The following is a 17,123-nucleotide window of genomic DNA, read 5'->3' as shown; positions in this document are numbered from 1 at the left end:
CATTAGGTCAATGAAAATGCCAAGATTACCAGTAATTGTAATTGATTTGCTTTTAGATTAGTAACACTTTTTTCAAAATTGCATTTATAATAATAAAAACCATTAAAGTGAAGAAGGAGCTGTCACCATTTAAATATATAATTTAAAAGTCAATTTTATTTTCTCATTTGTTAAAAAAATGAAGACTCAAGTTTAAAAACATAGTTTATTTTCTCATTCAGGCTTTGTAGTTTATTGTTACAAAATAGCGGACAAAATTTGGTTCTTTATATTAATAGAGAATACGTAAGACATATCGAAATATATATATAGCACTTAAGTTATAAACACACAGCAAATTCAGCATCACTTAAACAGCAACCATATTTTCACATGATCAGGATTGCATAAGGAGATAAACATTATTTTTAGCCTAAATATATAAATAGTCTTTGATGCTTTATGTCAATTAGTATTTATAAAAGCTAGTCTAAAAACTAACACCACCTACAAAAGTGATGAGCTTTAGGATACAACCTTGCCATCATGCCATAATAAAGACTTAAAATTATAGAAAGCCAGAGGAAACTAATCACTTCAGTGCAATTGCAGCAGGTAGAACTACCTAGTTATGATTTTAAGATGGACACTATAGGAATCCAGAAGGGATGTTTTTGAATCTTCAGTTGTTGGATTCTTTAAGGTCCAAACATATCTTAATTTTGGTTAGAGTTATGCCCCCAAATCACCTAACTGTGATAGAGGGAAGTTGCATAGGGACTTTCTTCATCTCTGAAAGAAAATAAATACAGCATAAATCAGTGTTTAGAACTGTATTCAGAAACCTAAAACATAAACTTATTATACAATTTAATATCCACTTGCCAAAGAAAGAATATATCAATTTAGAATATTGTGCATGCCTAGAAAATTGTATGAAATGCCAATACTTAAGACATACCTGACTATCTCCATTTTATTCGTATCTCAGTTATGAGAATAAATAATATCATTCATGTATTTATATTTGTCTATATTACATTTAAATATATTTTAAATCTATACTAAATTATATTCATATTTATATTTATGTTTTCTATATTTCACCTCTTTCTCAAAAGGATTTAAGGTACCAACAACAAAGGGCATATATATAATAAGATGAAAAAAATAGAAATAAAAAAATCAGGACTAAGGAAAGGAGAAGGAAACCAATGTATTAATCATAAGAAATATTATAGGAGTTGAACCCAGGTATCAATTTTAGTTGCAAGCTTCCCAGTAACCACAGCAAAAAAGGAAACAGTAGATTGTACTTTTCTGAAATCAAATCATAAAGAAAACAGGAAACCAATTCCTATAAGAGAGAGAAAAGTTTGTCCTAATATCAAATTTTAAAAACAAAGAAAAAAGCTTGCATGAGATCTTACGTAGGAAATACTCAGTAACAAATAACAGACAATGTCTTTGACAAGTTTTATAAAGATCAATATTTTACAAGTATTTTCTATGACACTGCTTCTCTTGAACGTGTCAATGAGAGAGACGCTTTTACTTTGCTGCTATCCAGAATTGCTAGCTGGACAGTGATGCTATTAAAGAAAAGAAGCAAACTTTTTATAGTAAATAACAGATAACAATGCTGCAACAGATAAAGCCTTGTGCAGCAGGCAGCAGCTCTGCTTAGAGTTTACATACTAAAAATGCCTTTCTAGAACTAAAATGCAGTTTTTAAAGAAAAAAAAAAAAACAGGAAAGGCAAGAAAGAAAAGAAGAGAGAGAGACAAGAAAGATTTGGCCCAGCAAGGACATCTTAATAGTGATTTCTTTAGACTTTGACATTTGTACCAGGGTATTCTTACCTGCTCTCTTCTTTTAGCTTCTTGGCTGCCTGTGTTGATAACTTAATCTGCAAGTCAAGTCTCTGCAGGAAATCTCTGGCTGATACTTCCTCAGGTTGCACAGGCTGAACATCAGATTCTTGAGGACTGGGAGGAGGGAGGTCTTCCCCGGCCACCACTGGCTCCTCTTCCTGAGAAAAACTGTTACCAACAATTTCATTTTCTGGAGAATCAATGGAGTTAAGTCCATTAAACAACAAAGGCTTCTCTGATATAACTGGGATGTTCAAAGTTTTCTTCAGAAATATACAGTCATTGGTAAACAGTTTATTGGCCCTTTTAATCTGCTCCATCTAAAACATAAAAAAGGAAACACAGAGTTACATATGACCAAGTCAACGAGTAAGGTTTATTATATAACAACTACCAATATTCATAAGCAAAATGTACACAATGCTTTCTTGGGATCTGAGACTCTTCATTCAGGTTCGGTAACCTTCCCAGATATCTCCAGTTATTTCAAGAGATGTTGGAAAATTGTTTCCCGATTTTAAAAAAGGACAGACTAATTTTTCCCCACTATACTATTTCTACTACAAGGCAGCTTTTAATATCAGTGGACTTAAATCTCGGAAGTTTAAAAATGTAAAATATTTAGCACTTAATAAATTCCATTCTTGTTTTAACATTTCTATTATCTGATTTTTTAAAAACTTACCATGGCTGCTGTTTTACTTATGGAGTGCTTCCCATGTCTCTAGAACTGTGCTTAGTAAATACAGTTACTGTATGAACATGAGCTTGTTACTTATCTCATTGATCCTTTCTCCTCATGTGTAAGACAGGAACCATCTACTTTTCGCAGGGTTATTGCAAGGATTAAATGAGAGCTTATATACCCACTCACATCGAGGAGATATATATCTATATACATGAGATCACAGATATATATATATATATGAAATATATATGTATATATCAAATATATATTTGATATGTATATATCAAAAAAGATATATGAGATATATATATGAGAGAATAGATACAAATATATGTACATTCTATACATATATCCCCATATATATCTATATGGAAAGAGAGAGAGAAAGTAGTAATTAGAGTATCTGGCAGTGGATGGTACTTACTACTCTCCATTTTCCAATGAAGAAATCAAAACACAAAAGAGATGGTAGATTTCACCAAGCACATACGGCTCTTTAAACGTTTAAACTGGGATTTTTGTCTGACTCCAAAGTCCACACAACATCTGGATTAAAGTGCACAACTAATGAAACCACATTATGGGGAGCCTTTAATGCCAAATGAATTCTGAGTAAACACAAAAAAAATTGTATTTCTACTTCAAAAAACCTGCAAAACCAACAGTCAACTAAGTGGACCCTGTTCTTCCTGCTTTGTTATAAGTTGATTCCATGCAAATCATACATGTAAAGCTTTCTTTTTTCTTCTAAAGGTACTCCATTAAAGGAATGAGATTTTTAAAAAGGATGGTCTTTTGTGTTCTAGTTTCTAGTTTAAGGAGAAAGAGAACATAAACATGGGTGGGTGCCTTTTAGAGACAAAATTTAAAACTAAAAATCCAAAGTATATCTGGTCTAGTTCAGGTTTGAGAGGGTTAATAACTTGGACACTCTGCCCATAGCAGGTTCAGGTATATGCTATTTCACCTTTAGGGCCCCTAGATCTTGCCCCCAAGCATCCAACTGCTCCCTCTCTCTTAGTGCATAGGCTTCCAATGACACTAAGCCCTCCCTTGGCTCCAGAGTGAACATATGACTCATTCCTGCCCTGTGGAGCATCACAGGCTTTCGTGATAGATCACAGGCCCATGACAGAATCATTCAGACATGCAAAGAGACTTCTGCAGGGCGGTAGAGGGGAGCGATCTCTACTGTTTTCTGCCAGAGGGAGATAGGCTGGAGATGCTGGCAGTCATCCTGGCACCTTGTGGAATCTGATGCTACAGCTACCTTAGAAGTGAGCATTTGGACTTCTGGATCACAGCCTGAAGACAGAACGTGCTCACTTCCAAGAGCCACTAAACTCCACTTGGAGTTTGTTTTTTGTTTAGGCCAATTTGAGTTAGGTTGTCTGTCACTTGTAGCTGAAAGAGCTCTTGCTGATACAGTGCCCTTTGAAATGCTTCTCAGAAGGGGACTATGATTGCTGATAGTCATTGCTTCCTGGGAATAACGATGGAAGACAGAAACAGATGGGAACACCAGGATCCAAACTGCTGAGCAGAGCTAGGAACTGCAAGAGTACACTATGAATTCTTTCAGGGCAAGAACTGGTTATTGCTATAGGCTTCCTGGTCTGACACAGATCTCATATGCACTAAGTGCTCAGGATGGATGGATGGATGGATGGATGGACAGATGGATGGATGGATGGATGAATGACTTAACACAGGTCAAAGGAGTGGGCACGGAAAATGAAGTAATCAGAAATGGGTAGTAAGTTGTCTGTTGGGCTGCTTACTCTCCTTTCAAACCCACTCTCCCCTCCCAATCCATTCCCCACTCTTCTTGGACTTGTTCTAAACCCTAGGAGGCTGACTTTTTAAGAACTGCATTACCCAGGCCTCCTTGTCCTCGGAATTCCAGTTGGTTTTCCAACAGCAGCAGAACGACCTTACCATAACCAGTGGCTGCATTCCTCTCTGGTGAGAGTTCCTATCAGGAGTCCCAGATCCAAGGCTCCAGATCTTGCCAGTGTTCCCTTGGCCCTTCAGGCCTAGGGGTAATGTCTCCCTACTATTGCTAGTCTCTGGGTGCTTCACCTTCCCTTATTGGTTCCCTCAACCATGCTCACACTCAGTGAATGTCCCTTCATTCAATTCTCTTCGGCCACATCCTCTGAGAGTGTTATCTGTATTCTGCTGGGATGCTGACAGATACATCTATCATATGGAGCACAATGGGCCATCAAGGCCAAGCAAGGGGCCTACAGAGGACTAGACAAGGTGACTGAGTCAGAGGCTGTGTGCAGTCAGGGAGTCCATAAGCAGTGAAGGGCAAGGCTCCCCTGGCTTCTGTACATACTGCTGCATAAGTGACTCACTATAACTGGTCCACAAGCTTCCTGAAGTCAGGGGCTTTACTGTCTTCATCTCAATGTCATTAGTAAGCATTTAAGATGTATGTGGACCTTTATGGTCTAGACTCTAAGATGATACATGAGATGCCAGAGTCAAGGACACCAGGGATATCCAGACACAGTTAGCATCAAGGTGGGAACCAATCTAAGGACAGGGGCAGATTTGAGTCTTGAGTTTAATACAGGATAGTACTCAGAAGCAAGGTTTCAGGGGCCATACTTTCTGGGTTCACATCCTGGCTTTCCCATTTTCTAACCATTCCCTGTCTGTTTACTATCAGTAAAGTAAGGATAGTAATAGTTCCTTCATCTCCCTATATCATTGTGAATATTAAATGAATTAATTCATGTAAAGTATTTAGAATGACATATGGGCTGAGTGCAGAGGCTCATGCCTGTAATCCCAGCACTTTGGCAGGCCAAGGTCAGGAGTTTGAGACCAGCCTGACCAATACAGCAAAACCTCATCTCTATTTAAAAAAAAAAAAAATCAGCCGGGCATGGTGGTGCATGCCTGTAATTCCAGCTACTTGGGAGCCTGAGGCATGAGAATCACTTGAATCCGGGAGGCAGACGTTGCACTGAGCCGAGATCACACCATTGTACTCCAGGAATACATACACACACACACACACACACACACACACACACGGCACACAAGAAGTACTCAAAAGTGTCAGCAATTATTATCATTAAATTTAATTAAAAGTAAGAAAGCATCAGGTAAGGGCAGATTCTAACATGTAATCAGCAAATGAGAAGGAAGAAGGTAGAAATTTTCTCCCACAAAATATTGTTTCTCAGCCAAGCATGGTGGCTCACTACTGTAATCCCAGCACTTTGGGAGGCCGAGGCAGGTGGATCACCTGAGGTCAGGAGTTCAAGACCAGCCTAGCCAACATGGTGAAACCCCATCTTTACTAAAAATGCAAAAATTAGCTGGGCATAATGGCAGGTGCCTGTAATCCCAGTCACTAGGGAGGCTGAGGCAGAAGAATCGCTTGAACCTGGGAGGCGGAGGTTGCAGTAAGCCAAGATTGTGCCATTGTACTCTACCTTGGGTGACAGAGTGAGACTCCATCTCAAAAAAAAATGGTTTCTGCCCCAAAATAAGACTATATAGGGAAAATTTCACATGGATAAGCCCAGATGAATACCATAATATATTGTCACTGCTTTGAGGTGTCACAAAAGACTTTGAATAGGTTTTTCAAAAGGTAATGAAAATCTTAACCTGTTCTTTACAAGCTATGGCTTAGGCCAAATGTGTAGGCTCTAAACTCTGTCACCCATGAAGAAATATGAAATCAGACATGCAAAGAGCCAGGAATAAAAGCATTCCATCTAGAAAAAGGAGCAGCAAATGCCCCAGAGCAGGAAAAAAATCACGTGGCTAAAGTGTAGGGCGTAATAAGCAAACTTCCAACCAGGCAGGGCCTTGGGTTCCAAGCTAAGGAATTTGGAATTTATTTAAAATGTGATGAGAAGCCACTGGACGGTGAAGGCAGGGAGTGGCATGATCTGATCATAGTTAAAGATCGCTTCCGCACCTGGATGCAGAAAATGAATTAGCAGCTGGGTGTAGAAAACGAATTAGCAGCTGGGTGCAGAAAATGGATTAGCAAGAAAGAGGCACCTGCCATAGTACAGACAACAAACTGAAAAATCCAAAATGGTGAAATGATGTTTTCTTTTGCTTTGATATGTTTTTAATTTATTTTATCTTTATTGTTTTTGAGATAGAGTCTCACTCTGTCGCCCAGGCTGGAGTGCAGTGGCACGATCTCGGCTCACTGCAACCTCTTCCTCCCAGATGAAAGCTATTCTCCTGCCTCCGCCTCCTGAGTAGCTGGGATTACAGGTGCATGCCACCATGCCTGGCTAATTTTTTGTATTTTTAGTAGAGACAGGCCTTCGCCATGTTAGCCAGGATGGTCTTGATCTCCTGACCTCATGATCCACTTGCCTCGATTTCCCAAAGTGTTGGGATTACAGGCATGAGCCACCGCACCCGGCCTGCTTTGGTATCTTTTATACTTCTGTCTGAACATAGATGGGTCTGCTGTTCTGGCAATTTCACTTCACATAAAGCTAAGAAAAGTCATCATCCAATCCAAGGAAGAGCTGGAAAACTCTATAGCTTTCCTACCTACCCTCTGTTCAACATTTCCTAAGATCCAATTAATGCTGAGACTAGAAAGTGTGTCCTTTCAAACTGATGTAGGACTATCCTCTGTTTCTTAGGGATGGATGAATGGGAGTGGGGAGGTACATCAATCAATGCTTTCATTTCAAAAGTCTCCCTTAATCTAGATTGAATAGTATGACTCAGTGAAGTATAAATTTACTGTGTAGTCAGTAAGAGACAGATTATAGAATAAGGAAAGTAATAGCCAAAGGGTGGTCACAAGTTCAATCATGGTGAAATTAGGTAGAACAAATGCCATCAATAACTTAAAACAACATACTGAAAATGACTCCCCAGCCAGGCGTGGTGGCTCATGCCTGTAATCCCAACACTTTCGGAGGCCAAGGCAAATGGATTGCTTGAGCCCAGGAGTTTGAGACCAGTCTGGGTAACACAATAAAACTCCATCGCTACCAAAAAGTATCCCCCAAAACATTTAGCTGGGTGTGGTGGTGCACCCCTATAGTTCCAGCTACTCGGAGGCTGAGGCAGGAGAATCGCTTGAGCCTGGGAGGTCAAGACTGTAGTTAGCCAAGATCTTGCCACTGCGCTCCAGGCCAGGTGACAGAGCAAGATCCTGTCTCAAAAAAAATTTTTTTAAATAAAATAAAATACAATGATTCCCCTGTGAAGGAAATTCACAAAGCATCCTTCTAGAAGATACCTTAAGAGCAGGCTGCTGAGTAAGGTCAAGAACTCTTCCCATCTTAGACCAGCATCATCAGTCCACCTACCTAATAGTGAATGCAATTCTCAAAACTTCTTTTTCCTTCCTCTCCATTCCTTAAAAGATATAAGCTGATCCAAAAACGTTTCAGGATACATAATAACATGTACATAGCACTGTGTGGCTTGCAGAATGTTCTCACATACGCATACAGCTCTCACGTGATTATTAGTTTGCAGAAAACAGACTTAAATATTAAATCATTCTCCCAAGATTCACCCCCACATCTGTCTCCTGTTACGTTCTAAGTGTTGATGGCAATGAGACCAGACCCCTCCATTGCTATGTGTTCATGAGAAAAAGGCTTTTCTTCCTTCCCCACACTGTCACAAAAGTACATGAGATTCTATTTGTGGCAAAGGTCCAAAACAGGCAAATGTATAGATTAGAAAGCATATTGGTGGTAGTCTAAGACTGAAGAAGGAAACAAAGAGTGAGAGGAATGGATGGGCATGGGGATCTTTTCAGGGTGATGAAACGTTCTAACATTGAATTCCAATAATGGCCTCACAACTCTGTAAATTTAAAGTCATTGAATTGTACACTTAAGATGGGTGAATTTTGTGGTATACAACCTCAATAAAGGTGTTTAAAAAAACAATGAGAATCTACAAAAACCCCGAATGACTAAAGGCTACTTTGCTATACCTCTCACTTCTGGTGGCACTATTTATAGTTATCTTCTCTTTAGCAAGGGACAGCAATCTCTATCAGCAGCAGGGGTTAAAGTTATGAACACTAAAGATTTATGTGCACCTAGGATTCTAAATCACAACGTTTATTCTCTCTAAAAATGACAATCATTTCACCTTTTCTCAGCAAGGTAACTTTTGTTAGTGGAAACATTAAGCAACAACTTGGCTTAGCAGCGAATTGGCAGAGGAAGAGAGAATCCTGGGAATAAAACTGGCTAGGAAGTAGCTGACGGTACTGCAGGGTGAGGTGGCCTCTGGAGAGGGAAAAAGACAGGCAAACTGCCTGGAGGAAGCAAAGAGAAAAAAGAAAGAGTGTATGCAAATAATAGGTCCTCCTGGCTGCCTCCTTTCCACTTTCAGTTTCTACATGGCTCTCTGGAGGTTTCTCCAGGGTTTCTGCACAAAAATTTACGGTGGCAGCCTGGAGTTGATCAATTTCCTCCAGAGGCTTGACTTCAACTGGGAGGAGCCAGGATCACTGAAAAAGCAATAGCTAAATCAAGAATACAGAGTTAGGGAAGGAGTCTTAACGTCCCAGAGGAGATAAACACGCCCAGGGGAATGCCAGTCCAAGCAAGTTTACATCTGAGGTTTGAACTATATTTAACAGTTACTCAACCCACCCCAAATAGTTTCAGTTTCCCAGACCCACTTCCTCAAATGCCTCTTCCTCTGGCAGAGCTGCTCAAGCCTAAACTTATATGTCACTCAATGTAAAGACCCACTGCTGGTGGAGGGGAGGAGACAAACACTGAGCACCAGCAAGGGCAGCAGTCTTTTATAGATTTGAGAATGAGCCTCAAACCAAATCTTGCTGTTCAAGTCTTCAGCAGGCCGTACCTCTTCACTCAGCCCTTGCCCTGGGCCCTGACTTCCAGTGTCTGTTGGGCTCCATGGCTGGCTATTTCAAACCAGTCAAGCTTTCCGGTGGATGAAGAGTCCACATGTATGTGGAGAACTCACAACATGCCAGGCTCCAGGCTAGCCATGGAAGATACAAACATCAATCAAACAAATTCCCTGGCTTCTCAAGTAGCTAGAAGCTACTAGAAAGCAGTAGCTGAAAAACTCACCATGAATAAAAAGAGAACAACATGTATTATCTTCCAGCCCCAGCATCTAGCCCAAGGTCTCAAACCAACCAGGCTCAACAGAAGTTGGTTATGAAAATAATGAATGCCAGTTTTTAGTGGCTATCAATGACTAAAAAAGTGATGGTAGGAAAGAGTCATAATGATCATTCCTAAGTCACTAGCAAAAGAACTTGGGTCCATCAGGTGTCACACCTAGCCAGCTTCTTGAAACTCCACATTCTTCTTTCCCATCCCCAGGATGCCCAGGCCCATCTCTAGGGGAGAGACATTCAAACTAAACAGTAAACAAACAAGCAGAACATTTACGGCGTATCAGCAAATCATCCGGACCCCAGCCACATCTCACCACCTCCTTCCTTCTCTACTGCTTTGGTCCGAGCTGCTATCCTTTCCCACCTGCATTATTACAAAAGTCATCATCTTATCTGGTTTCCTGGCTTGGTACTAGCTTCCCTACAAACTATTTTTAAAGCAGCAGCCAGAGTAATCCTTTTAATGCACAAGTCAGATTATGTCACTCTTCTGCTCAAACCCCTTAAATGTATCCCAACTCAGAGAAAAAGACAAAGTCCTTACAATGGTCTTCAAGGTCCAAAGTGATCTAGTCCAACTATACCCCATTGCATTCTAAGCACCAGCCACAGTACTCCTGGAAGGTGCCAATTATGTTCTCACCTCAAGGCCTTTGCACCACTGGTTATTCCTTCTGCCTGGAATGTTCTTCACCAGATATCTGCACAGCTCCCTCCCTCACCTCCTTCTCAGCAAGGCCTTCCCTGGCCACACCATTTTAAATTCCAGCCATCTCCACGAGCCCTCCCCAACTTCCTCTCCTGCTTGATTTTTTTTTTCATTATGCTTATCAATATCTGACATGAGACATTTTATTTTTCTACTTACTGTCTCCACTAACTAAAATATAAGCTCTATGAGGACACAGATTTTTATTTACTCACTAATGTATCACCAGAAAAGTAGCTCTGAGGGAAAGAAAAAAATTTGGATGAATGATAAATACTGTTAGGAAAATATGGCAGGGAGGTTGGGGAGGAGTGCTGGCGGACTGGGAAGAAAGGCTACAATTTGACATAGAGTGTGCAGAAAAGGCCTTAAGAATGAGATATTTAAGCAAAGACTTAATGGCCTTGAGGGAACAAATCACCCAGCCAGAATCAGCTCCATCATTCGCCCAGGGCCAGTGAAAAAAATGAAAATGTGAGGCCCTTGTTCACGAACTATTAAAAATTTCAAGAGATGACAGTAGAGCATTAAACCAAGTGTGAGGCCCTTCTAAGCATGGGGTCTTGTGCGACTGTGCAGGTCACATGCCCATGAAGCTGGTCCTGCATCCAGCTATTAGAGTAAGACACATGCAATGGCAAGTGCAAGAACCCTAAGGCGGAACAGTACTTTGGGAACAAGCAAAGCAGCCATGCTTGTTAAAAATACCGACTCTGGCCAGGTGTGGTGGCTCACGCTTATAAGCCCAACACTTTGGGAGGCCAAGGTGGGTGGATCATGAGGTCAGGAGTTGAAGACCAGCCTGGCCAACACAGTGAAACCCTATCTCTACTAAAAATACAAAAATTAGCCAGGCGTGGTGGCATGTGCCTAAAGTCCCAGCTACTCGCAAGACTGAGGCAGGAGAATAGCTTGAACCCGGGAGGCGGAGGTTGCAGTGAGCCAAGATCGCGCCACTGCACTCCAGTCAGGGTGACAAAGTAAGACTCTGTCTCAAAAACAAACACAAACAAACAAACAAAACAGAGACTCCTAGACTCCTTTTCTGGGTATTCCAATCCCATAGATCCAATGTCAGCTAGGATCCTTTATTTTTAGTTTGCCCCAGGGTATTCCTGTCCTGTCCAGGCAAATTTGAGGAACATGGATCTATTCTCACATCCTGAGATGTGCCCCGCTGCCAGTCCTTCAGCACCACCTCAGAAAATGGCTCCCAGCTTGTTCCCCTTGTAATCCAGGGCTGGCAACCAGGTCTCCATCTTCACCCCCTTGTCGGAGTCTCTGTTCTGGGAACTTCCTTGTACCTAGAGTAGGACTGGCTCTTAATCAGTCTTCCACCAAAGGACTGAAGTCCTGCCTGGACACCCAGCTGGGTGGCTGAGGCTGCCATGGAAAGATAGGCTTCCCTGAGAGTTTCTGCTCATCTATGCAAGATTGCCAGACATGATATGTTCAGGACAACTGTTTGCTGGACTGACTTAATTTCTAGGTGCACTGCCTTGGGTCTCTAAGCCCCCAGTATCTCATTTTTGACCTTTTAAAACAATCATTTAAATATGTAGATGATCTACATGTTGTAGATGATCTTGCCAGTCAACACTAGAAACCTAATTTGCTCAACTTCTTTCTGTTGAGTCAGGAGAAGAAAAATATTTTTCTGCCTTTACAGCTTCCACCTTTACTCACAGTGAGTAAACCTAATCAATATCTGCAGATGTTAGGCCAGTGCAGTGGCTCACACCTGTAGGCCCAACACTTTGGGAGGTGGAGGTGGGTGGACTGCTTGAGCACAGGAGTTCGAGACCAGACTGGGCAACATAGTGAGACCCCATCTCTACAAAAAATACAAAAATTAGCTGGGCATGTGGCTTGGGCCTGTAGTCCCAGCTACTCAGGAGGTTGAGGTGGGAAGATCACTTGAGCAGCGGCAGTCGAGGCTGCAGTGAGCCATGTTAGCACCACTGCACTCCAGCCTGGGCAACAGAGTGAGACCCTGTCTCAACAACAACAAAAAAATCTGAAGATATTAAAACAAAAATATCACTTCACTGTTATGGTAAGTATTATCACTGATTCTATATTACCAGTGGAGGAGTCTCTAAAAATTTTTATCATCTATAAGCCAGTGCCCAAAGTAATGAGAAATACATGTAACAAACCAGTGGTCCTCAACCAGGGGTAAGTTTGCCTCCAAGAGAACATCTGGCAATGCCTGAATAGGGGTCAGGGAGTGCTACTGGCATCTAGTGGGTAGAGACCAGAGTTGCTGCTAAATATTCTACACTGCACAGGACAACCCCGTACAACAAAGAGTTTTCTGATCTATAACACCAACAGTGCTGAGGTTGGGAAACCCTGTAATGAACTATGTGTCACTAGCAATTATAGTTCTTGATTCATTACACTTGTGTTTAACATCTTAAAATCAAAAGTCTTTATAAAAGCAATGAAAAATCTGATTTACACTTTAATTTTAAAAAGGAGTAATGAGGTTATGAGTAACAGGATCTATATTAGACATAACAGGGATTAGGAAGCATTTGATCAAAGGTGGAGAACTGCAGTGAACAGATGTATAGCAGTTATCTACAATCACCTCAGGTGAAACCACAGAGAGCTGTGGGTCACAGAGAGATTGCATGGGAAGAGAGCATGGGAAATAACACTCTTCTGCATATCATAGATTCCTAGGTGCAGTCACTAGCCTAGTAAGGCAAGATGCCGGAAAACCAGACAGAAAAGACTGTCCTTCTTCAGCAGCCAGGATGCTGAGAGAGCTCCTGATAAGACTAGGATAAAAATAAAAATGGATATCAAAAGTAATATCTAAAGAAGAGCAAATGCTTTATCACTGTTAATTCAAGCTGGTCTCAATGAATGATCATACTTGGAAAATATCCCTACCTCTCATCCACCTTCTCATCTGTAAAAAGATTAATTACACCTACCTCCTAGGCTTATTGTGAAAATTAAATAAGATAAAGATGAAACAAGACAAATGCAATGCCTGCCACACAGGAGGCAGTCAGCAGAGGGTAGCTACTGGTATTTCCCAACTTCACTTTCCTCCGGCTCTGACCCAAACCAGGCCCCATTAATGCACATGGAGAATTGTAGTTCTATGTTCACATTTACAGAACTCCCAAGACGGCAGAATGGGCATGATAAAGTCAATACATGACTGCACAGCAAGGTCCCTCTCAAAATATTTCAAAGAGAGAAGGACCTGATAGGTAAACACATACCAGCTTAAATATGCAAAATACATTCTCCTTCATACTGATTCTCCTTCATTCGGTAAATGGCCAGAAAGAGTTTCACTTTAAGAGAAAGACATAGATAAGATCCTCTTTCTTCCCACTGCTGTCTAAGGTACTTCGAGAAAGAACACTGAAAACTGATACAAAGCCCAAATGTAAAAAGGCCATCACGTAGCTCACAGTTAATTATAAGTAATTTTAATGAAACAATTTGTTCCCTCAGGTTTCCATGTTCTTCCCAGAGGTGTAATGCAATACACCCAAGACACACACACTTATAAATTTGTAATAAACGCAGCCCTCCAGCTCACCTACACCACAGTTCTTGGCTGCTGCTTAGCGACAGGTGTCACATTCGCGGTTGCCAGTGAGCCCAGAGGGTGTAATTTCACTTCTACATAAAGAGGCATAATCGATAGCACCAGAACCACCCAGTAGGAACAACTGCACCATTCCTGACTCATCACGGAGCTTGTTTTCACAGACAACAAAATTCACCTCAGTTGGGCTTTGCGTAAATATAGAGTGGAGTGATGGGGACTGCAAATCGGGTGAAAGTGGTTCCCGGGGATGCCAAAGCCCTAGTACTCTTTGGCCTCCCTCACGCGACAGATCTAGTCTGAGCCTGGGCGGGGCCCCGGGAACTGGATGCAGCTACCTAGGGAGGGAGCCCTGGCGACCCGCCCCACCCGCTGCAGGACCAGCTTGGGCGACCACTGCGGTGGCCAGCAGCGCGCGCTGAGCGAGCCCTGGGAGCCGAGTCGCCCGAAGACGCACGGCCGTCCCTGCGACTCCCTATCCCCCAAACCCCCACCCGCAGTCCCACCCCCACCCCCACCCCCACCCGCACCCCGAGCCGCACCGCCTCCCGCGGGGGAGCTGCCAGCCCGGGCCGCGGCGGCGCGCCCTGCTCACCGTGACACCGTACTTGAGCGCGATGCCCTGCAGCGTATCGCCCGCGCGGACCCGGTGCTCCACATGGCGCTCGATGACGCCGGCGCCCAGCGGAGCCCGCACGCTGGCGGTGCTGCCGTACGAGCGGGTCTTGGTGCGGGCCAGGCTCAGCGACAGCTCGGCCTCCTCGGACTCGGAGCCGGAGCGCGAGCGCGGCGGCGGCGAGGGGGCCGAGGGCCGCGGCGCGCGGAGGCCGCCTTCCCGCAGGGATAGTGCGGGCGAGGAGTCCGCCATGGGTCCTGCCGAGGCCGCCGGGTCGGGGAGCTTGCCAAGGGGGTGGTGCCTCCTCCTCCTCCGCCGCCGCCGCCGCCTCTTCCTCCTCACAGGGGCTGCAGCAGGCCGTTCCGCGGGGGCGGCGGGCGGGAAGCCGAGGCGGGGAGCCGCAGGCCGGGCATGGCGGCCGCCTCCTCCTCCGCGTCCTGCCTGCCGGGGCGTCCGCGGCACACGCACCCGCAAGGGGAAGAGCGAAAGTAGCTCCCGCTGCGGCCTGCCGGAACCGGGAAGACCCTGCGGAGCGAGGGAGCGGGGGCGCGCTGAAGCCCGCGGCCGTGGGGGCTAAGGGAGGCCCATCTGCAGGCGTCCTAGGCCCCAGGTGGACCCCTGCTCCATGCTCATAGAGCCCCGACAGAACCCTGCCCTGGCCACGGCCAAAAAAAAAAAAAAAAAGCGTTGCTCTGCCTCCTTTATTTATTCCCCAGCAGGAACCAGCTCAGACCTTCAGGCTCTGCCAATGCCAAGGGTACTTCCCTCCCCCTACCCCGGTGACCTCAAAGTTCACGTCACAGAAAAACTTAAGATCATCAAACACACACAGACAGCTTCTCCAGGTCCATCTTAATAGCCGCAGAGCTCAGTCCTTTCAACATTGCACTAGGAGGGATAGTACTTCTAAGGCCTAATAGGTGGCCTCAAAATAACCCCCTAGTTGTTCGGGTTTCACACTTTGTATACTAATGCCAATTTAAGTCCTGGCTGCCTCAAAAGCCTGGCCACATACAATTCATTCTTCTGGCTCAGTAGTTGGAATTTACTATCTGCATTCATCTTCTTTTCCTCAGTTTATTCTTTGACACCCTGAAATCGCAACTCCCTGCCCCGTATTGCTATTAATATTATAACCACCAAAGACCTCTTATCTGTACTCTTCATCTGAACACCGTCTACTTTTGAACACCCTTTCAACACACTGTACACATTTACTAGCATCTAGTGCCTGGTTTCTGTTGTATTTTGGACAGCTCTCCAAGAAGAGGTACCTTGTAGGAAGGTCCGGAGCCAGGAGGTTTGATTCGTTGGCTGAAGTTTTGGTATGTTGCTGTGCTGGACAGAGGCAAAGCTAATACTGCTCAGGAGACAAAGGATGGGACAGGAGCAAGCTTCCACATCACCATCCCACTCAAAACTCCTACAATGGCTCTCTGGGGACAACAGCATTACTGAAAACCTACATTGGCGTTCAAGCTATTATTTCTATTTTTATTATTCATGTTCTGACCATACCCCATCTATAACTCATTCTGTATACTCCACATATTCCTGCCAAACAGAGCCTCTGAAACTGGCCTCCTTGTTCCTACTTTCATACCTTGCATGTTATTCCTTCCAATAGTAACACTCTTCCAGTACCCTCTACTACATTTTTTAAATCTTTAAGTTCTGTTTCAAATGATACATCCTCCATGAGATTTTTTCCTAATTCTTCCCAATGGTCCCTTTTTCCCACCTACCCAACTGTTATTGTTTCATCTTTGAACTCCAAGAGGTTTGTATTAATACTTCTGGTTTAGTATTTAACTCTCTGTGTTCTGTGTTTGTACTTGCATGTACATGCATGAGCTTGTCTTATCTCCTCCAACAGATACATGCTCCTGGGAGGCATAACTGGGTCGTACTCATCTTTTTAGCTCCAGCAGTGCCTAGCTCAGTGGGAAAAAAATAATAATAATAATTACAAGTGGTTGAATTGAAGTGTAGTAAAACGATCCTGAATGCTAGTTTGGATTGTTTTAGCATAAGTCTGCCACGCATGAACTTTTCGGTGGTATCTCGTGTGTCCATTTCAGGACCCAAGAGAGAGGCAGAATCTGTCTCAATATATAGACAAGATCTGGTAATGTTTCAAGAAAGAAGTGTCTTCCTTCAAAGAGTTTACAATCTAGGAATGAGATAGCATATAATGTTTTCCACTAAGAAAAAGTTTACTGCATGACTGAAAGTTTTTATCTGAAGATTAAAGAACTGAGCCGGCGCAGTGGCCCATTCCAGCACTTCGGGAGTCTAAGGAAAGAGGATCACTTGAGCCCAGGAGTTCAAGACCAGCTTAGGCAACATAGTGAGATCCATTTCTACAAAAAATACAAAACTTAATCGGGCATGTGGCATACTCCTGTAGTTCCAGCTACCTGAGAAACTGAGATAGGAGGATCGTTTAAGCCCAGAAGGCGATCTCTGCACTAAGCAGAGATCACGCCACTGCACTGCAGCCTCGGCAACACAGCGAGACCCTGGGGTTTTTTGTTTTGGT

General features: G+C 43.3%; 1 protein-coding gene across 3 annotated transcripts in view; it reads right to left on the bottom strand.

The window, feature by feature from the left end:
- Nucleotides 1–186: 186 nt before the first annotated feature.
- Nucleotides 187–17,123, bottom strand: part of LOC116268504 (lysM and putative peptidoglycan-binding domain-containing protein 2) — a 28,523-nt gene continuing 11,586 nt past the window's right edge. The window contains exons 1-3 of one of the 3 annotated variants that reach the window (XM_003900944.5): nt 14,561–15,346; nt 1,842–2,173; nt 187–771 (exon numbers count right to left, since the gene is read on the bottom strand). In XM_003900944.5, coding sequence (XP_003900993.1) covers nt 729–771; nt 1,842–2,173; nt 14,561–14,833 — 648 coding nt within the window. In that variant the 5' untranslated portion in view covers nt 14,834–15,346 and the 3' untranslated portion in view covers nt 187–728. Of the gene's footprint in view, nt 772–1,841; nt 2,174–13,956; nt 14,256–14,560; nt 15,347–17,123 lie in introns of those variants that run through there. The other 2 variants (XM_031661526.1, XM_031661525.1) reach the window with 2 other exon arrangements.

This window comes from Papio anubis, unplaced genomic scaffold, assembly GCF_008728515.1.
Source record: "Papio anubis isolate 15944 unplaced genomic scaffold, Panubis1.0 scaffold183, whole genome shotgun sequence".
Classification (NCBI taxonomy): Eukaryota; Metazoa; Chordata; class Mammalia; order Primates; family Cercopithecidae; genus Papio; species Papio anubis.
This window is presented reverse-complemented; position numbering and strand designations above follow the sequence as displayed.